The sequence below is a fragment of the Alosa pseudoharengus genome, unplaced genomic scaffold (assembly GCF_046254945.1).
Source record: "Alosa pseudoharengus isolate Yale_2024_CS ecotype anadromous, Long Island Sound unplaced genomic scaffold, YU_APseudo_1.1 YU_APseudo_1.1_scf_17, whole genome shotgun sequence".
In the NCBI taxonomy this organism is placed as follows: domain Eukaryota; kingdom Metazoa; phylum Chordata; class Actinopteri; order Clupeiformes; family Clupeidae; genus Alosa; species Alosa pseudoharengus.
Genome location: NW_027468640.1, coordinates 22666305 through 22688520, shown reverse-complemented (window position 1 = coordinate 22688520; position 22216 = coordinate 22666305). Strand labels below are relative to the sequence as shown.

Here is a 22216-nt window from a genome sequence, read left to right as displayed (position 1 = left end):
GGGGGGGGGCTTTTTGAGTATTTTTTTATTATTCCTCAAAATCAGGAATCAACTTACAAATAAGCTCTGCAACACCAAATCTATCTAGTATATGATCTTAAAAATATTTTGTTTTATTTAGACCATTTTTTTTCTTTGTAGAAAATAATTCACAAGTACCCATTCTTAAAGGAAATACTTTTTTTCATGTTTTCTGTAACTTATTGTTAGTCATTTGTTTCCAATAAATTTTAGACCTATTTTTTTTTATTAATTTAAGAGGAAAAAAGAGCATCACAAAAATAATAATTTACACATTTGTTAAAAAAAAGCTTGCACATGTAAAGGAAGTTGCACACACTCTATGCCACCAGAGGAAAAAGGGCATTGAATCAACAGAATCAACAGCAATTTGCCAGCCGCATGAAACGTCCATGCCTTCAAATCTTCAAAAAGAGCAAAAGATGATAAATTGTTAAACTGTAGTGGCAAATTCAGGATTTTGGAAGGGAGGGCTGAGGAACATGCACGAAACCTTAAATGATTAACAGCTTTCTAGTTTTCAAAACCATAAGAGACTTTTGAGGAAAAAATGTATGATGTTGTAAAGTCTCATCAGACTGCCCGTAATGCTTTTACGTTCTGGTCAAAGTGGACTATTTCACCGAAACGAACTATGAACAAACACTAAATAAATGCCCCATATAACTCCATCAAAAGATATATCTTACAAATTCCTTTTTCTACTAAGTTTCTTTTTTATGTTGTCAAACACACAAAGGTCAGTGAGGTCGTGTGAACAGAGTTAAAGGACAAATATGATGTGGAGACATGAGAGGATTCAGTCTTGTCTTCACTCCAGTACTTTTTCCACACTGAAGTTGGTTCGTCACATGCTGCTGCTACCTGCTTAAGACAGATACACATAAAAATATTGGTCAACACCATGACCATGTAACACCCAACACTAATAAAAAGCAGTATTACACCGTTGTCGGCTAGAGGTGAGTAAGCGATGACATCTACCAGTACTAAATACCATTATCCAAATACAGTTGGGGTAAAAAAATGAACATAATAAGGGCTTATGAAGGGCTTATAAAAGTCCTAAGGACATACATCCAAGCACACTGGTGGTCAATGGTTAAACACTGCAATTTTTTTTCAGGATATTGCATGACAATGTTAGCCTGAATGCCAGCCTAACTTAGCCCCGCCCACAACATTTGAGTTCGGGAAGTTCGGTCTGGTCTTTTTCTGTTGTGGAGCAACTATGCCCGAACCAGAGCTGTTCTGACCAATCAAATTGGGCTTTGTACGATGATGGACAGATGAGCAACAGTGCCTCGTTGATCACGTCATCTGAGCACACTAATGTTGATTTTGTTTGCAACAAAATGCTGTGGCTTGAAGTTAGACAGATTAACAGACCCCATTAACACATAGGAAAATGCATATTATTTCCATTTTTCACACGAAAACTGAGGTTATCACTGAAAACAATTATTTATGAAAAGTGGATATCTGGGAAAACTCAGGTTTCACTTTCATCAAGGGAAAAAAGCATTTTTGCATTGCCACCTGTTTGCTCAAGGGGTTTGTGACACCCTTCCCAAGCTGTTTTTAGCATCAGTGTGAACGGAATTATTTTTAAAAACGAAGGAGGGGAAATATCCGTTTTCCCGAATAGCCTACCCGGCTACGTATTTTGTTGTCTTAGATTTCGCTATCGGGTGTTGTACAAAATGTAGCGCAATAACTAAAAAAACGATCAGAAAAAAATGTTAAGGCATTTGTGGAGAGGAAGGATGGTTCGGGACCTCGGTTGTTCTTCCTACAGCTCACGGTAAGCTATTTCGTTGCTCTGATTGGTTAGGTCTATCCAATTGAGTGCAGAGGCATTTTCCCCACTGTATCGGTTGAAACATGCCCCATAATCACATTCCAATGGAGCAGTATCAGACTAAAATTCTGACTAGAATTGAGTATGACTATGCCAGGTTTTTCTTGGTCAGTCACAGAATCACTTTCAGTTCCCTGAAAACAACAATGCACGAACACCGCATCTGACCACATCTCGTTTTTACACCATGGATTCTCATATGGGCTCAAGTTGATTTATAACTTGTGTGCCGAATGAGTTAATGATAACTGCGCTGGTCACAAACTAGCAAAGGTACTTGCATCACGTCTGGCCAGGTGTAAGTTAGGATCCTGAGACTCTGCTGACTAACATGAGTACTACTGGTCATTTTTTCAGATTTTTTTTTTTAGACTGAAGTGTGTTAGGCATTGGTTTATTTGATGTGGAATAGCTCTATATAACAATATTAGCAACTTTTATAAGGTCCTTCCACTGTTCGACCTTCCTCTGGCATTTTCTTGAGTGTGCAAAATCACTCCAATCTTAGTGACCAGACAGGTGGACAGGAGGATGACTATGGTGGGACAGTGAAGCTAACCTCTCTAATGTGCATTGATTTGACTTACCTGTGCACTGTGACCCAGAGAATAGAGGGGATATGAGAGAACTCTGCCACAAGCAATCATCCTGCTGAGAATCATTCCTCTCATCATCCGTGTCATTCAAATTATATGACTGTTAGGGGAGAGCAGAGAGGGAGTACTTAAATAACATGTAAAGTTGTCAAAACCTAGCCTATCCACTTATGTGATGTAGACAAAGTCTGTAAAGTTTACAGTGAAGTATTCTGATATCTGCAACCCTCCAGTGGCAAATTAATTTATTCTTTTCTAATTTATTTTACTCGCCAATGCAGAATTTTATTCGCATTTGGCGAGTGGCGGGTGCTAATTTTAAAACCTGCCAAGAAATATTTAAATTAAGGCCTTATGATTTGGGGAGCATAAGTAATTGTGATTTTTCTGACAGAGATTGTGATTGGTGATATCATTTTTGAAAGTCAAGCTTCAGTCAATAATACTATATGCTGATTGTGCAAAGGTGTTTCACAGAGATATTAGATATTTTTCTATTTTAATGATCTAAATGCATAATCAGAAGTGTGATGCACATGAATATTTAGGACGTATCTGAATCCACATCTCCTGTTTTAAAAGCGGGGGAAATGGTCTCTGTGCCAGGTGTATGGTTCAAAAGAGTTGTTCTTATGTTTCTTAATTTATCATGGGTGTGTTTTGAGCCTAACTATCATTCTCTCATGTTGATATATTGGCAAATGAATGCACCTCTGCAGAAGGGCTTGCACGCGAGACTGTGTATGCAACAGCAGGAATACACTAAATCTTGCTTTTCTAAAATGTGCATGTGCGACAAGCAGAGTATGCGCGCTAGGGTGCATCAAAAAACACAATTCTTGAATTTTGATATGGCTGGGTGCTAAAAGTGTTCCAATATATGTAGAAACAACACATGCAAAATATTTTTCCAGTACATTATGATTTAGGGGTGCCACCGCACATCTGTTTTTGTTGGATAAAGTGGTTAACAGTGCTCAATGGTCGCCATGGAGATCTGAGGTAAACAATACTACAGCTCAAGAAAACTGAGGTGATCTTTCTGTTTGAGGTGATCTTGATCTGTGTTGGATGTGTTATTACATATTACTATCATATCTAGTTGTTTCCCCGCCCCCTCTGCAAAGCTAATTGCGTGCCACCAGCTGAACCACAAGCGCAGTTGAATAGTTAACCAATTGTGACATTAAAAAGAAACAAACTTTAGCGATCATACATGATAATAAGATGTCAACGAGCAGCGACATACAGAGTAGGCCTAGTAGTTCTACTAATCTACTTAAAAATACTTGAACTATTTATTGCACAATGAAGAAAACTGATGCTCTGAATACTTATTCAGCGGTCTCTAAAAGTTTCTCTAATTGACGCATTCAACCGTTTTGATTACCGTTTTGATTACACCTGCTTTTAACAGGCGCAAGTTTTTCACCGCAAAACAGACATGCGCTGTTTTCATACATATGGCGGAATACCTAATCAATGCTATTAGCACTTGTCGTCTCCTGTGTTTGCGCGATACTCCCACTTTCCTCTGACCCTCCTATGAATGCATATGCATGACACGGAAAAGCGCAAATAGCCATTTGCAGCTCCCACGACAGGCAGTCTACGCTTTTTCCTTAGTGCGGCCTGTTTGTACATACCTCGGCATGCTTTTACGTGCACTTTGCAAATGAAATATGCCTGACGTGGGCACAAAAACATACATCTAGCCCTGTCTCTCCTTTTTTCATCCGCTTTCTCTGGGTGTGTCTTTCTTCTCTCCTTTGTATCCCTTATTCTCTCTCTCTCTTTCTATTTATCTCTTTGGCTGTGGAGAACATGTGTGTGTGTGTGTATGTCTGTGTGTGTGTGTGTTTGTGTGTGTGTCTTTGTGTGTGTGTGTGTCTGTGTGTGTTTCTGTGTGTGTGTGTGTCTCTGTGTGTCTGTGTCTGTGTGTGTGTGTGTGTGTGTGTGTGTGTGTCTGTGTGTGTGTGTGTGTCTGTGTGTGTGTGTGTGTGTGTGTCTTTGTGTGTATGTCTCTCTGTGTGTGTGTCTGTCTGTGTCTGTATGTGTGGGTGTATGTGTGTGTGTGTGTGTGTGTGTGTGTGTGTCTGTCTTTGTGTGTGTCTTTGTGTGTGTGTGTGTGTGTGTGTGTGTGTGTGTGTGTGTGTGTGTGTGTGTGTGTGTATGTCTCTCTCTCTGTGTGTGTCTGTCTGTATGTGTGTGTGTGTGTGTGTCTGTGTCTTTGTGTGTATGTCTCTCTCTCTGTGTGTGTCTGTCTGTGTCTGTATGTGTGTGTGTGTGTCTGTGTCTTTGTGTGTGTGTGTGTGTGTGTGTGTGTGTGTGTGTGTGTGTGTGTGTGTGTGTCTGTCTTTGTGTGTGTCTTTGTGTGTGTGTGTGTGTGTGTGTGTGTGTGTGTGTGTGTGTGTGTGTGTATGTCTCTCTCTCTGTGTGTGTCTGTCTGTATGTGTGTGTGTGTGTGTGTCTGTGTCTTTGTGTGTATGTCTCTCTCTCTGTGTGTATGTCTCTCTCTCTGTGTGTGTCTGTCTGTGTCTGTATGTGTGTGTGTGTGTCTGTGTCTTTGTGTGTGTGTGTGTGTGTGTGTGTGTGTGTGTGTGTGTGTGTGTGTGTGTGAGTTGAACATGACCGCAACCAACAGCCAAACCTTTGCCGCTGCAAACCCAAGCTAATCCCTGAGTAGGACGGTTACTCTTGGGTGGCGGGTGGGGAGACATATCTGGGGGGAGACACACTGGCTAGGTTCAGAGTTCAGGTTCCATTCCCTCTCTCTTTCTCCCTGGTGATGTCGCTCAGTGGAGCAGAGACTCTGGCACAGACTGAGCAGTTAAGTTCGGAGTTTAGTTAGTGTCAGCTCTTACCATTAGGCCCTGTTAGTCAGTGAGTTAGCCACTAGAGAGGGTTTGTTCTTTTAAGTTTGTCAGTATCACCCTTTGTGTTTAACAATAAAGTCAATTCAATTTTATATGTTTGTTCGACATCCATCACTGCTGCACAGAATTCAGGGTAAGGCCACGTGAACATGTCCCATTGACCTCCATTCATTTTGTCTATAGGACAAATGAATGGAGAATCTTGAAAGTTGAATTCTGAGAAATGCCCAAGTTGCCCAAAGGGCAAACAAACAACTTTTACTTTGATAACCCTATAGAACATGTTACTGTATAAAAGTTCACTGTACTCAACATTTCCAGGTCAACTTTTGGCAATTAGACTAAAAATTGCACTTTTTTTGAAATTTCGCCAAAGTTCATGTGTTAGGTGGCACCCCTAAATCTCAATGGAATTACTCAAAACTGTGCAAAAGTCATTTTTATGTTAATTGGAACAAAATGCAATGCCAGCCAAATTGATATTTTGAAATTAAAATTTCCCATTCAAATTTGATGCACCCTAATGCGCGCGTTTGCACTTTCCTTGTATTTCAACTCGTAGGCAACGACAAAACGTCTTAAACTTAGTTATTTACTTTTACTACTGACTGCCAAGTGGTTACAATCGTGTTACAAAAAAATACTACTTACCTCAAATATTGAAATGACTGAATACAAAGTCTAAGGACATTAATCCAAGCACACCAGCACAGTTGTGTTGCCTGGGATTTGTTGCTAAGGTCTTACCAATTGTTACATTTGTTACACTTGGTGCAACTATGCGCCAGATGAAAGATAAGGCCCATTAGAGATCAGTGTCATTTCTACATAATGGCAACTTTGTGAGTAATTCAGATGAGAGTAATGAGATGGATCCAAAGATGGAAGCAGTGTGACAACTGATATTAAAGATGATGTTAGTGATGAGGGACAGCTTTGTTCAAAGCTACACCGAAGTTGCCAGTTTCCTGTTGGATATTAAATTTATCCTACTGCCAAAACTCAATACAGCTATGTTTTAAAGCTATTAGGGGTGTGCATTATAGCCTAGCTGGGCTACAGGAGAAATAAATGTTAGGCTAACGCTATACTACCTCTAAATATCCAAGGTAACTTTCTGAAGTTTACAAGCAGAAAGAGCTAGTCCTAGCCAGCAAACTTGACCTACTAGCTGACTAACCAACAGTCAGCCAAATTACAGTACATTTGGTTTTGTGACTTGGTAAGCATAGGATTTTTAACTGATGTTGTAAAGACACATGTCCCTCCAACCGAGTTTATAGGTAGTTTTATGTCTCTACTCTAGCAAATAACATTGCCAATGTACTGTCTATGGATTAAAGGTAAACTATGCAGTATTGGCAATTTCCTTACTATTTTCTCGGTTTTTGCTTCTTTTTCGCTGGCTCTGTCATGACGAATGTCTGAGAAACTCCATCGCTACCTTTTTCTAGCCGGTGCCTGGCGTGTATGTGTATTTGAATGCAGTAAAATAATTTGTTACACTCGTTATACTTCCTGACACTGAGGCCGTAGGCCCGCCGGCCCACAGTTGCAAGGGTGGTTTTTCCGCTCACAGGCGCTAGGGGGAAGCGACACGGCCACCATTCAACCCGAAAAAAGTCATATAACCATTCCAATGACTCTGAAGCTGTTAAATGAAGGTAAATTAAGCTAAAAAACTTGCATATTAAGCTAAAAAACCTGCATAGTGTGCCTTTAACCACTGCGTCAGTCACAAATTTATTCGCAGCCTTTGTAGTTTCCTAATCGCATTATTTCAAATAGAGATTTTGATTCATAATAGGTGAATGATTTAGCCCTAGTTTAACTGTTTGGAATTTTCTTTTGTTTGATTAAAAAAAAAAAAAAAAAAAATCCTGGCTTGCGAATAAAAGAATTTCTAGGATTCATTTTACTGGCTTCACAATCTTAAAGATGACACCCAACTGGGATTCTTTCTATAAAGCTGTTGTGTTTTATGTCTCTACTCTAGCATAAACGTGGCCAATGTACTGTATGGATTAACCACTGTGTCAAGTCACAAATTGCAAAGTTATTCGCAACCTTTGTAGTTTCCTAATCGCATTATTTCAAATAGAGATTTTGAATAGTAATAGGTGAATTATTCAGGCCTAGTTTAACTGTTTTTTTTGTGAACTGAATTTTTTTTGTTTGATTAAAAAAAAAAAAAAAAAATCCTGCCTTGCGAAATAATTTCCAAGAATAATTTTACTGGCTTCACAACGTACAGATGACACCCAACAGGCATTCTTTCTATAAAACTGATTACGGGTATACTGTGATGAGACATGAACCGTCACTGGAAAGAAGAGCAGCTTGGTTATGGCTATAATCATAATTACGATTCATTTTAATTATTTAACACAATTAGGCTACTCATACAGTATTTTCCCAAGAATTATCTTTTAGCAGTGGTGTGGTTGCACGGATGTGCCCTCAATGTTTAGCGTAAAAAAATATATTTTTTTACTTCACTGTTAGTAGTATTGGTAAAATTGTATTGTTTACATTTAATAATATTTCAACCTAATAAACTATGTACAGACAAGTTTAATTTAAGATACCATATAGACTATTTGTGTGCAGAGTACTAACAACATTTTCAAAAAGCCAAGAAAAACAACTCTTACCTCATGCAACTTTTCAAGGTCAAATGTTGTCCCGCCTTGGTGGGGAAGCACAGGGGCAACGGCTGAATATCCAAATGCCTCTCCACTTTTGCAGGGCTCCTCCTTGTGACCTTGATCACTGGAGGACAGTTGTGCTGGTGTCTCCACCGTCATGGGTGCTATAGTTGCTGCAGACACCAGTTGACTGTCAGCATAATCTTGCTCAGGTACTGACAAAAGTGCACCAGACCCCTCCTGCGAATCTAATGAAGTCTGTGCACTCTTTTCCATACCAGATTTTTTTAACCTGGGCAAAAATTTCCCAGATTCTAGTTCTGACTTTCCATAATAAGGTCCTTCACACTCAGCATCCTCCTCTAGGGGTTTGAGGTCTGCCTGTGGGTCATCAAACACATTGGCCTGAACCAGAGTAGGAAGACTATGCTCATCTTTTTCAGATTCTATATCGGACTCACTGCCTCCACCAGGAGACAATTCTGAAGTGGAAATTGGTCGAAAGTGAGTCCTTGGGGATATGCGTATGGCGCGGTACTGAGTCTGATTAATGCCATACAGCCGGGAAGAGAAGATGTCATTCTCTGAGTCTGAGCAAAGAATTGACTTCGGTTTGAAGCCTGGGCTTAATGACGTCATTTCATTGGGCTCAAAACAGCACTCCACATGGAGTACTTGAGATAAGGGATTGTTCAGGTCAAATGATGAGAATGAGTAATCCTGGTCTGGTTCATCCCTATAGAGACCTGAACAGGTTCCAATTAAATCTTCATGGAAGATAAACGAAAACCCCTTGGTCAATCTGTCTCTTTTTACCGCATGGTCATTCTGACCAAAGGAGACCAGTGGTCTCCAGAGCGGCTTGTGACCAGGTGCAAAGCAGTTTCCTGCATTCATGAACACATCAGTGCCTGCAATAGTCACAACGTCTGAGGCTGCAGCAGCAGCAGCACACTGCAGCAGGCCTTGGGCATTGCCTGATGGAACAGCAGCCCAGTCATGGTCATCTCCAAAAGACCTGAGTTCACCATACACTCCCCCAAGGATAAATGATGTGCTGTCTTTGTCTGAACTCGTGTCCCAGGGCTTCAAAGGGGTCATATAGTCACCACTATCTGTTTTGGACAGCTTATTTTTAGCCAACTCTTGACCTTCTCCTTCCTCCTCCCACAGGTGATACACCGAACATTGCACTGCTTTCTTCTGTGCAGTCTGTGCAGCACCAGTCAGCTTCATGTCCTGACAACCACAGTGGTAGTTCTGTACATCCTCCAAGAACAGCCCCTGATAATGAGGCTTCTCCTCTTCCTTGTGTGAAGGATCTCCAACAGCTGTCCAAATGTCCTTATCTATCCCTGAGGTGTAGTCTTTGTTCTGTTGATTTGCATCATCATATATGCCAGTGTCATACTGCTCACTCTCCCCTGTCTCTAATGGTATACCACAAATTGATTCCAGTTTGGATATTGTTTTTGAAACGGTATGTGTTGCCTTTTCTTGTGGTACTTCAGCATCCTTCAAAAAATCAAGGAGATCTTCCTCTAGATAAGTTGCTGGAATATAAGGTATTACAGATGTTATCTCCTCACCAGCAATCTGAGCCAACTCCTCTGACGGAACATTTACTTGCTCATTGTCTGAGCGAGTCTCCTCTGAGTGAGACCAAGGGCTGCAAGTTCGTGTTGAAAGATTAGAACAATATTCAGTTCCATCAAAGGCACTATTTTTGGTCCAAATGAGCAAACGAGACTGTTTGTTGTCACCATGTGGATCGAGACTGCTACTTGTCTTAGGAGTTGTGGTGTTTTCATGACAACTAGTCGCAGAATCACATGGAAAACAAGTGGGGCTATCACACTGCAGCTCGAAAAGCGAGAAACAGCTGGTATTCAGATGTGGACCATCACAGCTGGTTTCTGGAGCATTGCATTCCTCAGACAACTCACTCAAATTAAACATTGTACTATCAAATACTGGGGAGAGCTGAACAGGGGAGTCCCCAACAAAACTTTCTCGTTCCACATCATCTGAACTGGACGATGAGTAACATTCACAGACTTGAGCAATACTTTCAAAATCTTTCCAGAGGAACCCATCAGTTCCAGATGCTCCCAGTGACTCCGTATTTATTGCACTTTTCCCATGCAGCTGAAGGCCATCTAACACTAAACATTCTGCCTCAAATTCTCTCTGCTCTCTGCTTTTTTGGCGAATCATGTTTAGGATTCGACTCTCTTGGACTGAGTCTGAGGCACAAGGATCCAATATGGATGGATAAATATCAACTTCATAGAAGTCAGTGAATTCAGACAGATGTTCATCATCTAAATCTCGGCTATCCTCGTGTGGTGGGCTGAATGAGGTCCTACTGAATTCAACAGGTTGCTCACTGCTCTCACCTGGCAATTCAACAAAGTGCCCATCAACAAAAGTCCCTGCTGCAAGATAAGTCCTCTGGAAGTTAGCACTGGCCAAACAAATCCCTTGCATTCGCTCTGTCAACCTGTCCATATCTCCAGACAAATTGGATCCACTAGGAGATTCAGAGTTGTTCCTATAAGTTGTCTCGAGTTTGCTTTTTCTACAGCTGACAGGGACTAAATATTCTGTCAGGGGTTCTGTGTACCATAGTGGTTCTTCTACATACTCTTTTTTGTTTCTCCTATCATATAGTGTCTCCTTCAACTCCATTCCAAAAGTCTCCTTTTTTATCTCTTTAAGAGACCTCTTTCCCTTTTTTGGACAGATTGGTAGCTGCTGCTTAGAAGGACCTGCCACAGCACTTTTCCGCTCTTCCTTGTCAAAGGCCTTAAAGGACAGTTTCACTTGCCCTTGGCTTCGAATTTTCTTGCTTCTGGTTGTACCTCTTTCACGGGATTTATGCCTAATCTGGAGGGTTTTGCTGGTAGGTCTTTTCGGGTCACCCTGATTACTGCTGGAGCTGGAACCTGCTTCGCTGGAGCCAGAGGAGCAGGATCGGGGTCGATATTTTCCCTCCGACCAACTCCGAGCTTGCTTCTTACTGTGAGAGGCTCGCTCTTCTCCATGTTGTCTGTTCTCTTTCTCTTTCTTGTTACGCCTGTGTGGAATCCTTTCTCCAATTACTGATGTGATGGCTGTACTGGTGTCAGAGGTCTTTGAGGTTTCACCCTTGGAGGCCTCACCATCACTCCAACAATCTTTAGGTGCAGAGGTCTCAGTGCTGGTGTTTGGGGCAGCCGAAGAAGATGTGCAGGATTTATCCTTGTTCCACACAGTCATGATCTCCTGAAGACAAACGGATTTCTCGGAAAGTGGTGGAAAGGCTTCATTGTACCTAGCACAAAAGGAAAACAAATACCAATTAAATAAATGAAGATCACATTGAGAACACACATACTGTACACACCAGGGATGGAAATTAAATATGTTGTCCACCTGCCACTGTGGCTGGTGGATTCCAAAATCTACCAGCCACTCAACTTTTTCACCAGCCACTAGAGATAGGGTATGAAAATGTGATATCATGATTATAGTAACCTAAATGATCATGGTTTTCGGCATTATTGCAATACGATTAAAATGTGCTGAATTTTTCTCTAAACTTACCACCAATGTTGGACAGAACTCAAAATTGGCCTGTCCTTCATGCACAGTAGCAACAACACTAAAGGTCAACAGAACAGCATTCATATGCAATTCGCCTTATTCACCCGGCTGCCAGAACGAGGCTAAAGGGTACACTTGCCATTATACCTCAGTCCAGCAGATGGTGGTGGTAATGTTTGCAAACTGCCAAAAAAAAAAAAGCTCACTGAAAAAGAAGAAGGGTTCACTGGCCTGTTCTTCTTCTTCAGTGAGTTTTTCTTGGCAGTTTGCAAACAGAGTGCATTACCACCACCATCTGCTGGACTTATGTGTAATGGCAAGTGTACCCTTTAGCAGGGCTGTAGTACTCGAGTCCGTTCTCGAGACCGATTTTCTATGGTCTCGGACTTGTCTCGGACTCGCTAGTATTTGGACTTGGTCTTGTCTCGGTCTCGGCCACTGGTCTTGCCAAATATGGCTTTTGGTCTCGACCGAGTCCAGGTGTATTTAGAGCCATCAAAATTAACGTGTTAATCGCCGCGATTCATTTTGAAATACATAATGCGTTACAAAATATTAACGCAATAGTGTTTACCTTTGTGGGGGGCTGATGTCACGTAACGGAAGCCGCAAAACCTAAAACCGCAAGCCTGAGAGTTTATTTTACTGTCTGTGGAGTTAGCTGAAGATGAAGAGGAACCAACATTTAGCCAATAAATAGTAGCTTTACTGCAAACTGCTTTTCACTCTTGTTAGATACGTTTACAATGTCAAAATGAACCAACAGCAACAGTTACACATAAAGATGATACTTTTCGGGTCCTCTCCATTAAGATCCAACTTGAACGTATGCTACTCCATTTAATTGAGAGCGCGTCTGAGCGCACACGAGAGGGAGCGAAAACGATTAGCAGGCTCCAGCTGGCTTGTCGTTGTTGATGATAATTGATATCTCCTTTTTAATATAAGAAACTTATAAAAGGAAGGCAACAAAGACGAGGTTAGAGGAGATTGCGGATTTATCTGATTTCCACTGACCAGTTATAAACTGTGAGAGCCAGGGCACTTTGACATGTAGGCTGCACTCACTGTGATTTGAAAAATGGACAAAAATATGAAGAGTTGTCTTTGCCTTTGTGTAATGGAACTGGTGAGTCTTGAAGTCTTAAATCATTTGTTTACATGAAGCACATATTATGCCGATTTAAACACATTCCACTCAGCTAGCTAGGTGACTGGCTCAGGCTCATCATTCACTTTTAATTGCAAACAGAAAATGTCTAGCTAGAATCATGTCATTACATGCTTCTATTTCCAAAGGAATGAAAGCGGTTTATACCAACTTAATATCATGCTTATCATTGTTAATATTGTACAATACATGTGGTACAAACAATATTAGAGCTTGTGGACTAGCTATAGGCTATATTTCAATGGAGCTTGTAAAAAAAAGATCATTATGAGAACGTGGCCACAATGGGCTTAAAGTGACAGTGCACCATTTAAAAATGAGTTAAACAGCATCAAATGTGTAGTATTTCTTAAGAAATGAATACTTTAAAACACAATTACTGTGTCAGTATCAGGGTAGGAATTTCACGGCGGCCACGACGGCCACGGCCGTCGTAGCCCCTTGCATTGGCCGTGAGGCCCCTTTGAAAGTCAGAGGTTTACAGGCCACGGTGGCCTTGGTGCCCCCTTCTTTCAATATACTGCTTTGCGTCCTACTAATAGCGATTTTTATTTAGCCTGTGGCCTGTCAAAATAATCTTAGCATTCACGGCGCAAATTAATTTAGTCTTTTACGCAGTGGAGAAAGTGACAGAGCAAGAAAGAAAGTGCGTCCAAATTCACCCTTTTCAGTTGAACTACTCGCGAAGTAGCCTATTCATCACACAGACATCACAAGTATCACATGAAAGAGCTTTTTCTCAGCTTTTAAACGATGTTAGCCGATAATTGCTGTGTTGAACGGTTCGCGAGAAAAGTAAATAATATAATTCAATTTAATCATACATTCTACTGAAGGTTTTGCGTCCCATGATCTCCCTACCCATTCATCACGGTGGAATACTTTACGAACCCTTCTTTTAACACATGACAAACCATATATCAGAATAAACAGGAGACCTTACCGAACACAAAGGCGTAAAGCAGTCCCCTGTACAGTTAGCCGTTCCAGAGTAATCCAGTTTTGAATTTGCAGTAAAGTTCGACATACATGGATGTCTCCAAATTTGGGCTTTTACATTGTTCCACATGATTTCATAACGGGCCAAATACAAAATAAATGTTACAAATATCGCCTAGATATTGGTAAATCAGAGGACAGCGGACTAAGAGTTTGTGAAAGTAGCCTTAATGATCACAAAATGCTAAGCATGCATCTAGGCTATTTGAGTTTCTTAAAGCTGAGCTGTGCTTAAATTGTTCAATACTTGATTTCTTACATAACAGGCCAAATATAAAATAAATGTTATATATAGCCTATATATCTGTAAATATTAGATGATCAGATGATTTACAGTTCTATGTAATATGTCATGTTTCTGTAATGTTTCATACAGTGATGTAGGTCTACTGCAGTGAATAGGCTAAATACAACTTTGATCATTTTTATAGCCTACTACTGTAGGCTATAGTTAACTTTGGCCTTGGTGCCCTGACATGTGGCCTTTGTGCCCCCCACCAAATATGCCCAACTGAAGGCCAAGTGGCCTTGCCCCCGGAATGGTGAAATTCCAAGCCTGGTCAGTATTATCATTTAAATAATATAAACGTGTTTTACTTTTACCTTTGTGGTTAGTCATTAATTTTTGTGATTTATGTTGTATTTAATATGCAATAGTCTTTAGGAACTTTTTAATTGCGGTTAATCGAGATTAATTCATTTCAAAATATATATTTTTAATCGTTTGACAGCCCTATAATAATATTGGAGAAGGGGAATGGCTACACTTACAAATCCTGGGTGTGTTCACACTGTTTTTGGTTTTAGATAATAATAATAATAACCCAAAATGATTGTCTTGATACTGTCACTTTTTTTCCTATCCTGGACTCGGTCTTGACTCGGACTCGAACCTTTTTGGACTCGGTCTTTAGTCCGTAGTTGGACCCTGCCCTTTAGCCTTGTTCTGGCCACCGGGTGAATAAGGCGAATAGCGTCATAAAAATAGTGTGGCTCCTTTAAGACAATACTTTGGCGTAAGTTCTGGAGCTATCCAACTTGATCTAACTGTACTGTGTAGCCTACATCATCTGAATTTAATATTTACAGACATCTAGGCTATATTTAACATTTATTTGCTATTTGGCCTGTTATGAAATCATGCATTGACTAATTTAAGCACAGTTCAGTTTGAAATACATGCATGCTTAGCATTTTGTGAAAATAAATCATTAAGACTACATTGACACACTCTTAACCATGAGCTGTATATTCTCTGATTCTAATATTTACAGATATCTGGGCGATGTAAGCATAGCTCAGTTTTAAGAAATGTTTAAAGCCCAAAGTTGGAGACCATGTTGAAATTTGCTACAATTTATTTAAAAACCGGATTACTCAGGAACTGCTAATTATACACGGGAATGCAATACACCTTTGTTTTCGGTAAGGTCTGCTGTTTATTGTGATATATGGCTTATCATGTGTTGCATGAAGAGTTCGTGAGATTCCACCAAGACGAATTGATGTGGAGATGGCCACAGAGAATAATGATTACATTTCTTGAAAAGTCTTAAGTTATTTTTCTCGCGAACCGTTTATCACAGCAAATAGCGGCTAACTAGCACCGGTTAAAAGCCGAGAAAAGGCTCTTTCATGTGATGTCTGTGTGATGAATACTTCTTGAGTAGTTCAACAGAGAAGAATAGGCGAATTTGGATGCACTTTGTGTGCCTATTGTAGTGTCAAAAAGTGAAACGCTGCACCATGCTACGGGGAGACTGCGGCTCATTGGTAGTTCAAATCAGCGCGATTTACCCTTATAGGCTACTGATAACATTACATGATCCCTACGAAACACTTTCTTATTTTTAACCGTCGGGCCTATGGTAAGTTGACCAAATTCACCCGCCAGTGCACAAATTCACCCACATTTGGCTGGTGGCCATTTCCATCCCTGATACACACACACACATATATTCTACACATTGAGAACACACACAAACAACAGAGGTTGTGTTAATCAAATATTTTCCGTCATCGATGGACATTTTAAAACAATGACGGAAAAATGTAAAAAAGTTGACTACTGAAAATCACTCGTTATTCTTAACAATTAAGAATGATATATGTTTTTCTGTAACTTCTTGATGGGAACTTACATTTCCAGTTGGTCTTTCAAGGATGGTGATACGGCCAGTTCTGGTGATAGAACTCCTTCAGATTTTTTGCTTGTTTGCCTCCCTCGCTCTTCAAAAAAGAGGAAATCAGATAGATTTGTAAAAATAACTATTTGCTTTGGTCACATTTAAATCAAAGTGTTGGCAGACACAGGCACATACCTTTTTGCTTGTTTTGCAATTCCTTTAGTCTGGAGCAGAGCTCCTCAACAAGACTCTCAATTCCAGAGTTCTACAAAAAAAGTAAGAATAAATTAATTATTTAATTCATTAATGAGGAACACAGATCTAAATCGGAGTCCCCCTTGTGATCGACACTTTTCACCCTAGCATTTGTAGGCTACAGAGAGAGTTGCCTTAGAGTTCAGTAGGTAGTCGTCACAAAAGTATGATGAAAAGTTAAACAGCTGATTTGCTCATTGGTCTCTGTCTGACAGATACCTTCAGAATCTATTCAGAAGGTATCTGTCTCTATCATATTGAAGACATCGGTGTAACATGCACGTGTTCTTCTCTCTTTCTCCCCCAATTGTCATTATTTCCTATAAAAGCATTTACAAAAACATGTGCTTTGTCAACAGATACCTTCTGAATAGATTCTGAAATTAGTTTAGGCTTCAACAACATTTGTTTTGGCACAGCATATCATATCGTAGACGACTGATGTCAGCAGCCTACAGTATCAGCACAGTTAGCCTATGATAGAGCAACAGTGCTGTGGGAGAAGGAGAAGTGATTCTACAGACGGTGAGACATATTTTTTTCACACGCAACTCGATAGGAACAGGAAAATGACCACACTGCATGCAATGCCATTGTTGCAATTTTGTTTTCAACTGAAACAAGGCCAGCAACATTTTCAACATTTTCACTCAGACGTAAACATTGCAAAAGTGATGCAATTTCTACCTAGCTCGAGTTGCTGCAGCCAACAGCATTTTTAAAATCACAAGTTTTTTTAACAGTCATAATCAACACCTGAACAGCCTGATCAATCAAATAAGATCCCAGGTGGTCATCACATAAATGTGATTGAAAGTACTTTGTCTCACCTCATCAGATGCAGAACGCAGGCACTGTACAGCTGCCTGTTTCTTCATCTCCTCCAGACTCACATCTGCCCCCCCCTTCCTCCGACTCCTGGTCCACTTCTTCCCTGCTCCCTTTTCCCAGCCCAAAAAGATGTCATTCTCCTGAAAGGAATTCAAAAAGAAAAATTAGAATGAATAAGAAAATGCCATAGTGAGAGCGAGAAGACAGTCACCTCCACAGCTCAAGCCAAAATCCTCCTAAATATGGACACCTTCTGCCATTTATTTGCTTTAAAGGAGAACTTGGCAACTATTTCAACGTAATAATCCCGTTTGGAAATCATTTGGATGGTTAAATGACCTGTTCCGGTGAAAATGGTGACTTTCCCCGCTGCCCCTAGCGTCCCCAGGCGGAAAACCAACATTGCAACATTGAGACTACCGTCCCGGAAAGAGAAGTGAGAAACAAGAAACTCGTTTTAAATCGTGTTCTTACCTTGTAACATCCACATTGTTCTGCCGAACTTATGCTAACCGTTTCGCTAGCTTGTAAACAAATCCATGTGCTTTATCGTTACCTTTTTTCACAGTTTGAAATAGCATAATGCACAATTTCTCTAGCAGCGGGGGAAATATACCTAATCCTGCCAAGTTTCCCTTTAAAACTGCAGAACGGACACCCAGATACTGTACATTCATTGTACTCAACACTACTGTAGGCTGTACAGACTTAAGTTACAACCAGCTCCTCAGACTTAAGGATGACATGACTGTTCAAAGGTGTGCTTTGTGATATTAACCCTATCCCCTCATTTAACAAGCTGTTTTAAACTTCTATTACACGTAAACAACATGTTTTATGCATAAAAAGCATAACGCAAATAAATTATATCCATAATAATGCTGAAGTGTAAATTATATTGGGTTTTTAAAAGTATGTATTCTTTAGAGATAAGAATAGGTTAGTTTAACAGCAGACCACTTGAGCACAACTCGTACAAACTCGTACATAAGAGAAAATTCAAAGGATGTCCTCATCACTTGTTCAACAAGCCAGTTAGGAATGAATCTGTATGAGTGGTTCTTACATAGCATCCATTGTTATTTTGCTGTTGTAAGATAATCCAAAGTTGAAGTCTTTCTTAAAGTCACCTACATTAAATCATAAACTTCAGTTTAAAATATGCTGTATGCTAACGAAGAGCTTCCTGAAAAGATTTTCATGGTATAGACAATGCCACACATATGGACATTTCCTGTTATCATCAGCTCTTACAAGAAACGGTTCAGTGCAGACACAACAGGGTTTAGCAACAGTAGCTCAAAGTTAGAAAATTCTTTGAGTATGTGTATGTCGGCCTATTATGGATGTCAGGTTTGTACTAAGGGTCCCACGTTTTCATCATAGGTTTTTGTGCCCAGTGGCTACAAGGTTTTTGCTTATTAATCTCTCTCACACACACACACACACACAAATGAGCACATGTATTTACCTGGTCTTGCAGGTCGTAGTCATAACTGTCATGCAAGAGAAGACTGAGCACATAGCGGGTATAGATCACAGCATCAATCCCACATTTCTCTAGCTCCTGACCCAGCCAGTTCTGCACTGGCCCCAGCGACTGCAGCAAAGACATCTCTGAGCAAGGTCTGAGGAGAGCAGGAGGCAGAGTGGGACTCAACAAACTTCTGGGAGGGGGTGGGTGCTTGCCACTTAAGGGACGCATGGGGGCCTAGGTGGCAGCCATCCTTAGCAGGAGTGGCATGATGACGAATGCAGGACTAGACAGTTGCAGGAGTGCAAAAATGTCAGATGGGAGATGGTGGCTTCTCTCGAGGAGGGGGCAGAGGGCTACATAAAGATCAGTGTTTTCCCCCGCCTTGTCTTGGGTTATTCAGTACCCATTGCTAAGTGCGTGTGATTTGTATCTGTGAGTTGTAGTGATGACAGGGGGTGACCAAATTGAGCTCAATATCAGTCGCAATGGTACATGGTGAAATGGGTTTCACCACTTGTTCAACCTGGGTGAAAGACAACACAAAAACAAAGCACAAAAAACAAATGTCGGCATCAGTACAAATAGTGTAATATCAATATCAGAAAAAACATGTCTACTCTGAAGAAACAAACAAACAAACAAACAAACAGTTCCCTGTACACACTATCCTATAAAACATCTTTGTCAGTTAACCTAACATATGGGTAATGTGACAGAACATGCCACTTTCAGTATGCTTAAAACATTGGCCACAAGAGGTAATGTTTTTGAAAGGTACATGGCATAAAGACGGTGTAGGGCAAAGATACTATAAAGGGTTAATCCTCTCAGGCACCAGCCTCAGAATGCTGTTGAAGGCTAAACCTCAGATGCAACACAACACAAGGACTTCCTTCCTTTATGGGATTATCAGTCTCTAATGTATGGCAGCATACATTGAGGAACAATTCATGCCCACTTGTATGATTTACATGCATGCACTCAATGTGTGAAATATGCATTTAGCCTTGTCCGCATGCTTTCATGGATGATAATTTATCTTGAATTTTATGATCTTTAATCATATAATTTTGAACCGTCTGTAATGGTGTCACTGCACAGGCTGGTAGGCCAGCTAACAGCAGTTGTATTAATTAAATAAAGTATTAATTAAATATTGGATTAATGAGAAAGGTGTAGCCTACAACTGTCGTTGGGTTGCCTCCCCGTCACTCAGAGGAATGGCAAGGGTTGGCCTTACAAGGTAGGATACAGGGGGGGCTGTATTCTGCCCCAGTCCGTAAACCAATTGCACTTATCCGAACATAAATATGGATGTACTGACAGGCCAACCTACTAATCTAACGTTACAATGTATTAATTAAATCTGACTAAATAAACTTTTTGGGATATCGTTAGTCTAGCCGAAAATCTGCTCAACTATCCAACCAGCGTTAGGTATTGGCTACCGGTAGCTCTTTAGCTAGGTGTTCACTTCCAGTTTCCATTAGATAACGTCAACCAGACAACATTAACTTAGCCGACATAATATCATCAGCGGCATAGATCATTTGCACATCAGAATCATTACCATGCTTGTGAAAGTTATACTGAACTGATAAACATTGGTTTTATTGCTAGAACTCATAAAGTCATCATTCTAAAGGACACCAAGCGACATAACGTTAACGTTAAGTACTACTGAGCTAACACAAGGAGCTATGACATGCTAAAACCTTAGCGTTAGCTAACGTTGGCGTTACTAGCATGTCAAATTATCCATTCAGTCAGTACATCTTGATGGGAAAAACGTTAATTAATCGTAAATTAACCGAGTAACACATATATGGCAACTACGAAACAGATCTAACGTTAATGTTAATTCCGAAGTATCGCCAGCTATTAACGTAGATTCTACTTGACATTCCATGGCTAAGTTAACGTTACACTGCGTTATGAGTGACCGGTAAGGTTAGCGATAGCTTAACGTTCATTTTAATCGTTACAACCAACGTCACAGCATAATACGATCACAATATTAGCAACTATGCAGAAAAAAACGCTACAGCCTACTACTGGACGAAACACTTCACATTTCAGTCATAGTTGTTATGGCCGGTGAGTTGACGTTAATGTTAACCACAATTTAGCCGGACTGCCATTGTTGCTGAAGATGACAAGCAAAGATATCAGTCAGAATCTAACGTAACGTTAAACTTCGGTGTGAATTTACACAGCCAAAGGCCACTTCATATAACTAGAAGGCTCAAATTAACGTTAATTGTAGTTTCATGACGATAGTTCAACGTGACAGTACGCTACTAGTTCGTAAACACTGCGGTAGTTAACGCTAGTTCTAGAAAGCTAAAGCTAGCATCAACGTAACGTTGCAAAACGCTGTAACGTCGACGTTAACGCTGACACAGTATACTCGGACATCTGTCAACGGGTTACATTTAACTAGGCTAACGTAAAATGCATCTTGATAAATGTAAATTTATCCAAATACTTCAGGTGTAGCAGCTACCATTTAGACCAGGATACCACTTGCTTACCTACGATTTAACGTAACATTGAGTAACTCCGTCAATTCTGAACGGCCAGAAGCAACGTTAGCGTTACGTTAACGCTAAATTGCATAGATCTAGTTCTAATTTAACGTTGAACCTCTTTTGCAAGGTATTCTGACGCAGTTCAGATTGTGGCCAGATGACCGTTCACCAGCGTGATAGATTTAATCAATTAACGGCAACGTTACCGTTAATGGCCCATTGCTAGCGGACGATATCCTTTAATCTAGTACGTTAGCGTGACGTTATTTGCGATCACCGCTGAAGCTAACATTGGCCTATGAGCTGCTGGTAAAATTCCAGAGTTTTCCTGACATGATAGTTAATGTTGCAGCGAGGGACAATTAAATCATATCGTATATGTTTACAATTAATAGCAGAATATCCACAGCCAACATGAACACTGTCTGTCAGCTAGGGTTAAATTTTGTTACGCTGATACTGTCATGAGCTAACGCAAGGAGGAGTGGCCGCCCGGCTGCCCAAAACCGGGACCTAGCGAACAGCTAGCTGTTGACGTAGCTAAGTCAGCAAACCAGCTAATACTTGAACTGGCTAGTTCGCTGCAGTGACACTTGACATTAGGCCACAAACATTTTGGCAGCAATAATAACAGAACAAACAACAACAGCATCGCGCACATTACCATAAGTAACAGAAACAAAATATGTTATGTTAATATCAATGACTCGTCAACCTACAGTAACTGAAAACATTAACGTAAACTTACAGAAGGGGAAAAGGGAGTAGTTCACGTCGCTTCTTTCCCGCTGCCGTGCCCTTCCGAGCTCGAGCTACGGAATCCGTCTGCTTCACATACCGTGAGCGCAGAGCGGCGACCGCTGATTGAACCATAGATTGAGAATTAGAATGTCCACTGTCTGTTGATAGGGCTGATATGATAGAGCGCTCGAACGCTGATTTACTATGTCATGGTTTTTGTAGTTTTCCAATTCCTGACAGTATCGCGGTTATGTTGTTGTTCCCGAGTCTAATGCATAGGTTGGAAATATTACTAGGCCAGCTCCAGAGGCAACCAGGCGAAATGCTACTGTCCCAGCATTAGGTTTATTCCTCCGCAAACTATTGCATCAGAAGGTTAAGTAGTGCGTTTACCAACATTAAATATGAATGACCTACTTTTGAGAGATCATGTTTTGTTATTGTGCCTGTCTACTAATTCATGCAAAGACTCGACAACAATAACATTTGATGTAA

The 22216-nt window shown here is 40.5% G+C and overlaps 1 protein-coding gene across 3 annotated transcripts; it reads right to left on the bottom strand.

Annotated features, from left to right (window-relative positions):
- Positions 1-22188, bottom strand: kiaa0232 (KIAA0232 ortholog). 3 transcript variants are annotated; one of them, XM_076288968.1, is made up of 8 exons: positions 21729-22188; positions 18444-18972; positions 16972-17112; positions 16082-16151; positions 15902-15989; positions 8009-11318; positions 2470-2578; positions 1-888 (listed from the first exon to the last, which is right to left on the bottom strand). In XM_076288968.1, exons 2-8 carry the CDS (start codon positions 18675-18677, stop codon positions 869-871), a joined length of 3972 nt encoding a protein of 1323 aa, XP_076145083.1. In that variant the 5' UTR covers positions 18678-18972; positions 21729-22188; the 3' UTR covers positions 1-868. The 3 variants fall into 3 exon arrangements, with proteins under 3 accessions (XP_076145083.1, XP_076145085.1, XP_076145084.1); XM_076288970.1 differs by having other exon boundaries at positions 1-885; positions 21729-22187; XM_076288969.1 differs by lacking the exon at positions 21729-22188 and adding an exon at positions 20984-21543.
- Between the last annotated feature and the right edge of the window lie 28 nt (positions 22189-22216).

Bases quoted from the DNA above. Each gene is read 5' to 3' on its own strand.
- kiaa0232 (XM_076288968.1), bottom strand. From the start codon at position 18,677: ATGCGTCCCTTAAGTGGCAAGCACCCACCCCCTCCCAGAAGTTTGTTG. The intron at 17,113-18,443 runs GTAAATACATGT...AATTCCTTTCAG, and splicing joins ACTACGACCTGCAAGACCAG to GAGAATGACATCTTTTTGGG. The intron at 15,990-16,081 runs GTATGTGCCTGT...TCTTTTTTGAAG, and splicing joins ATTGCAAAACAAGCAAAAAG to AGCGAGGGAGGCAAACAAGC.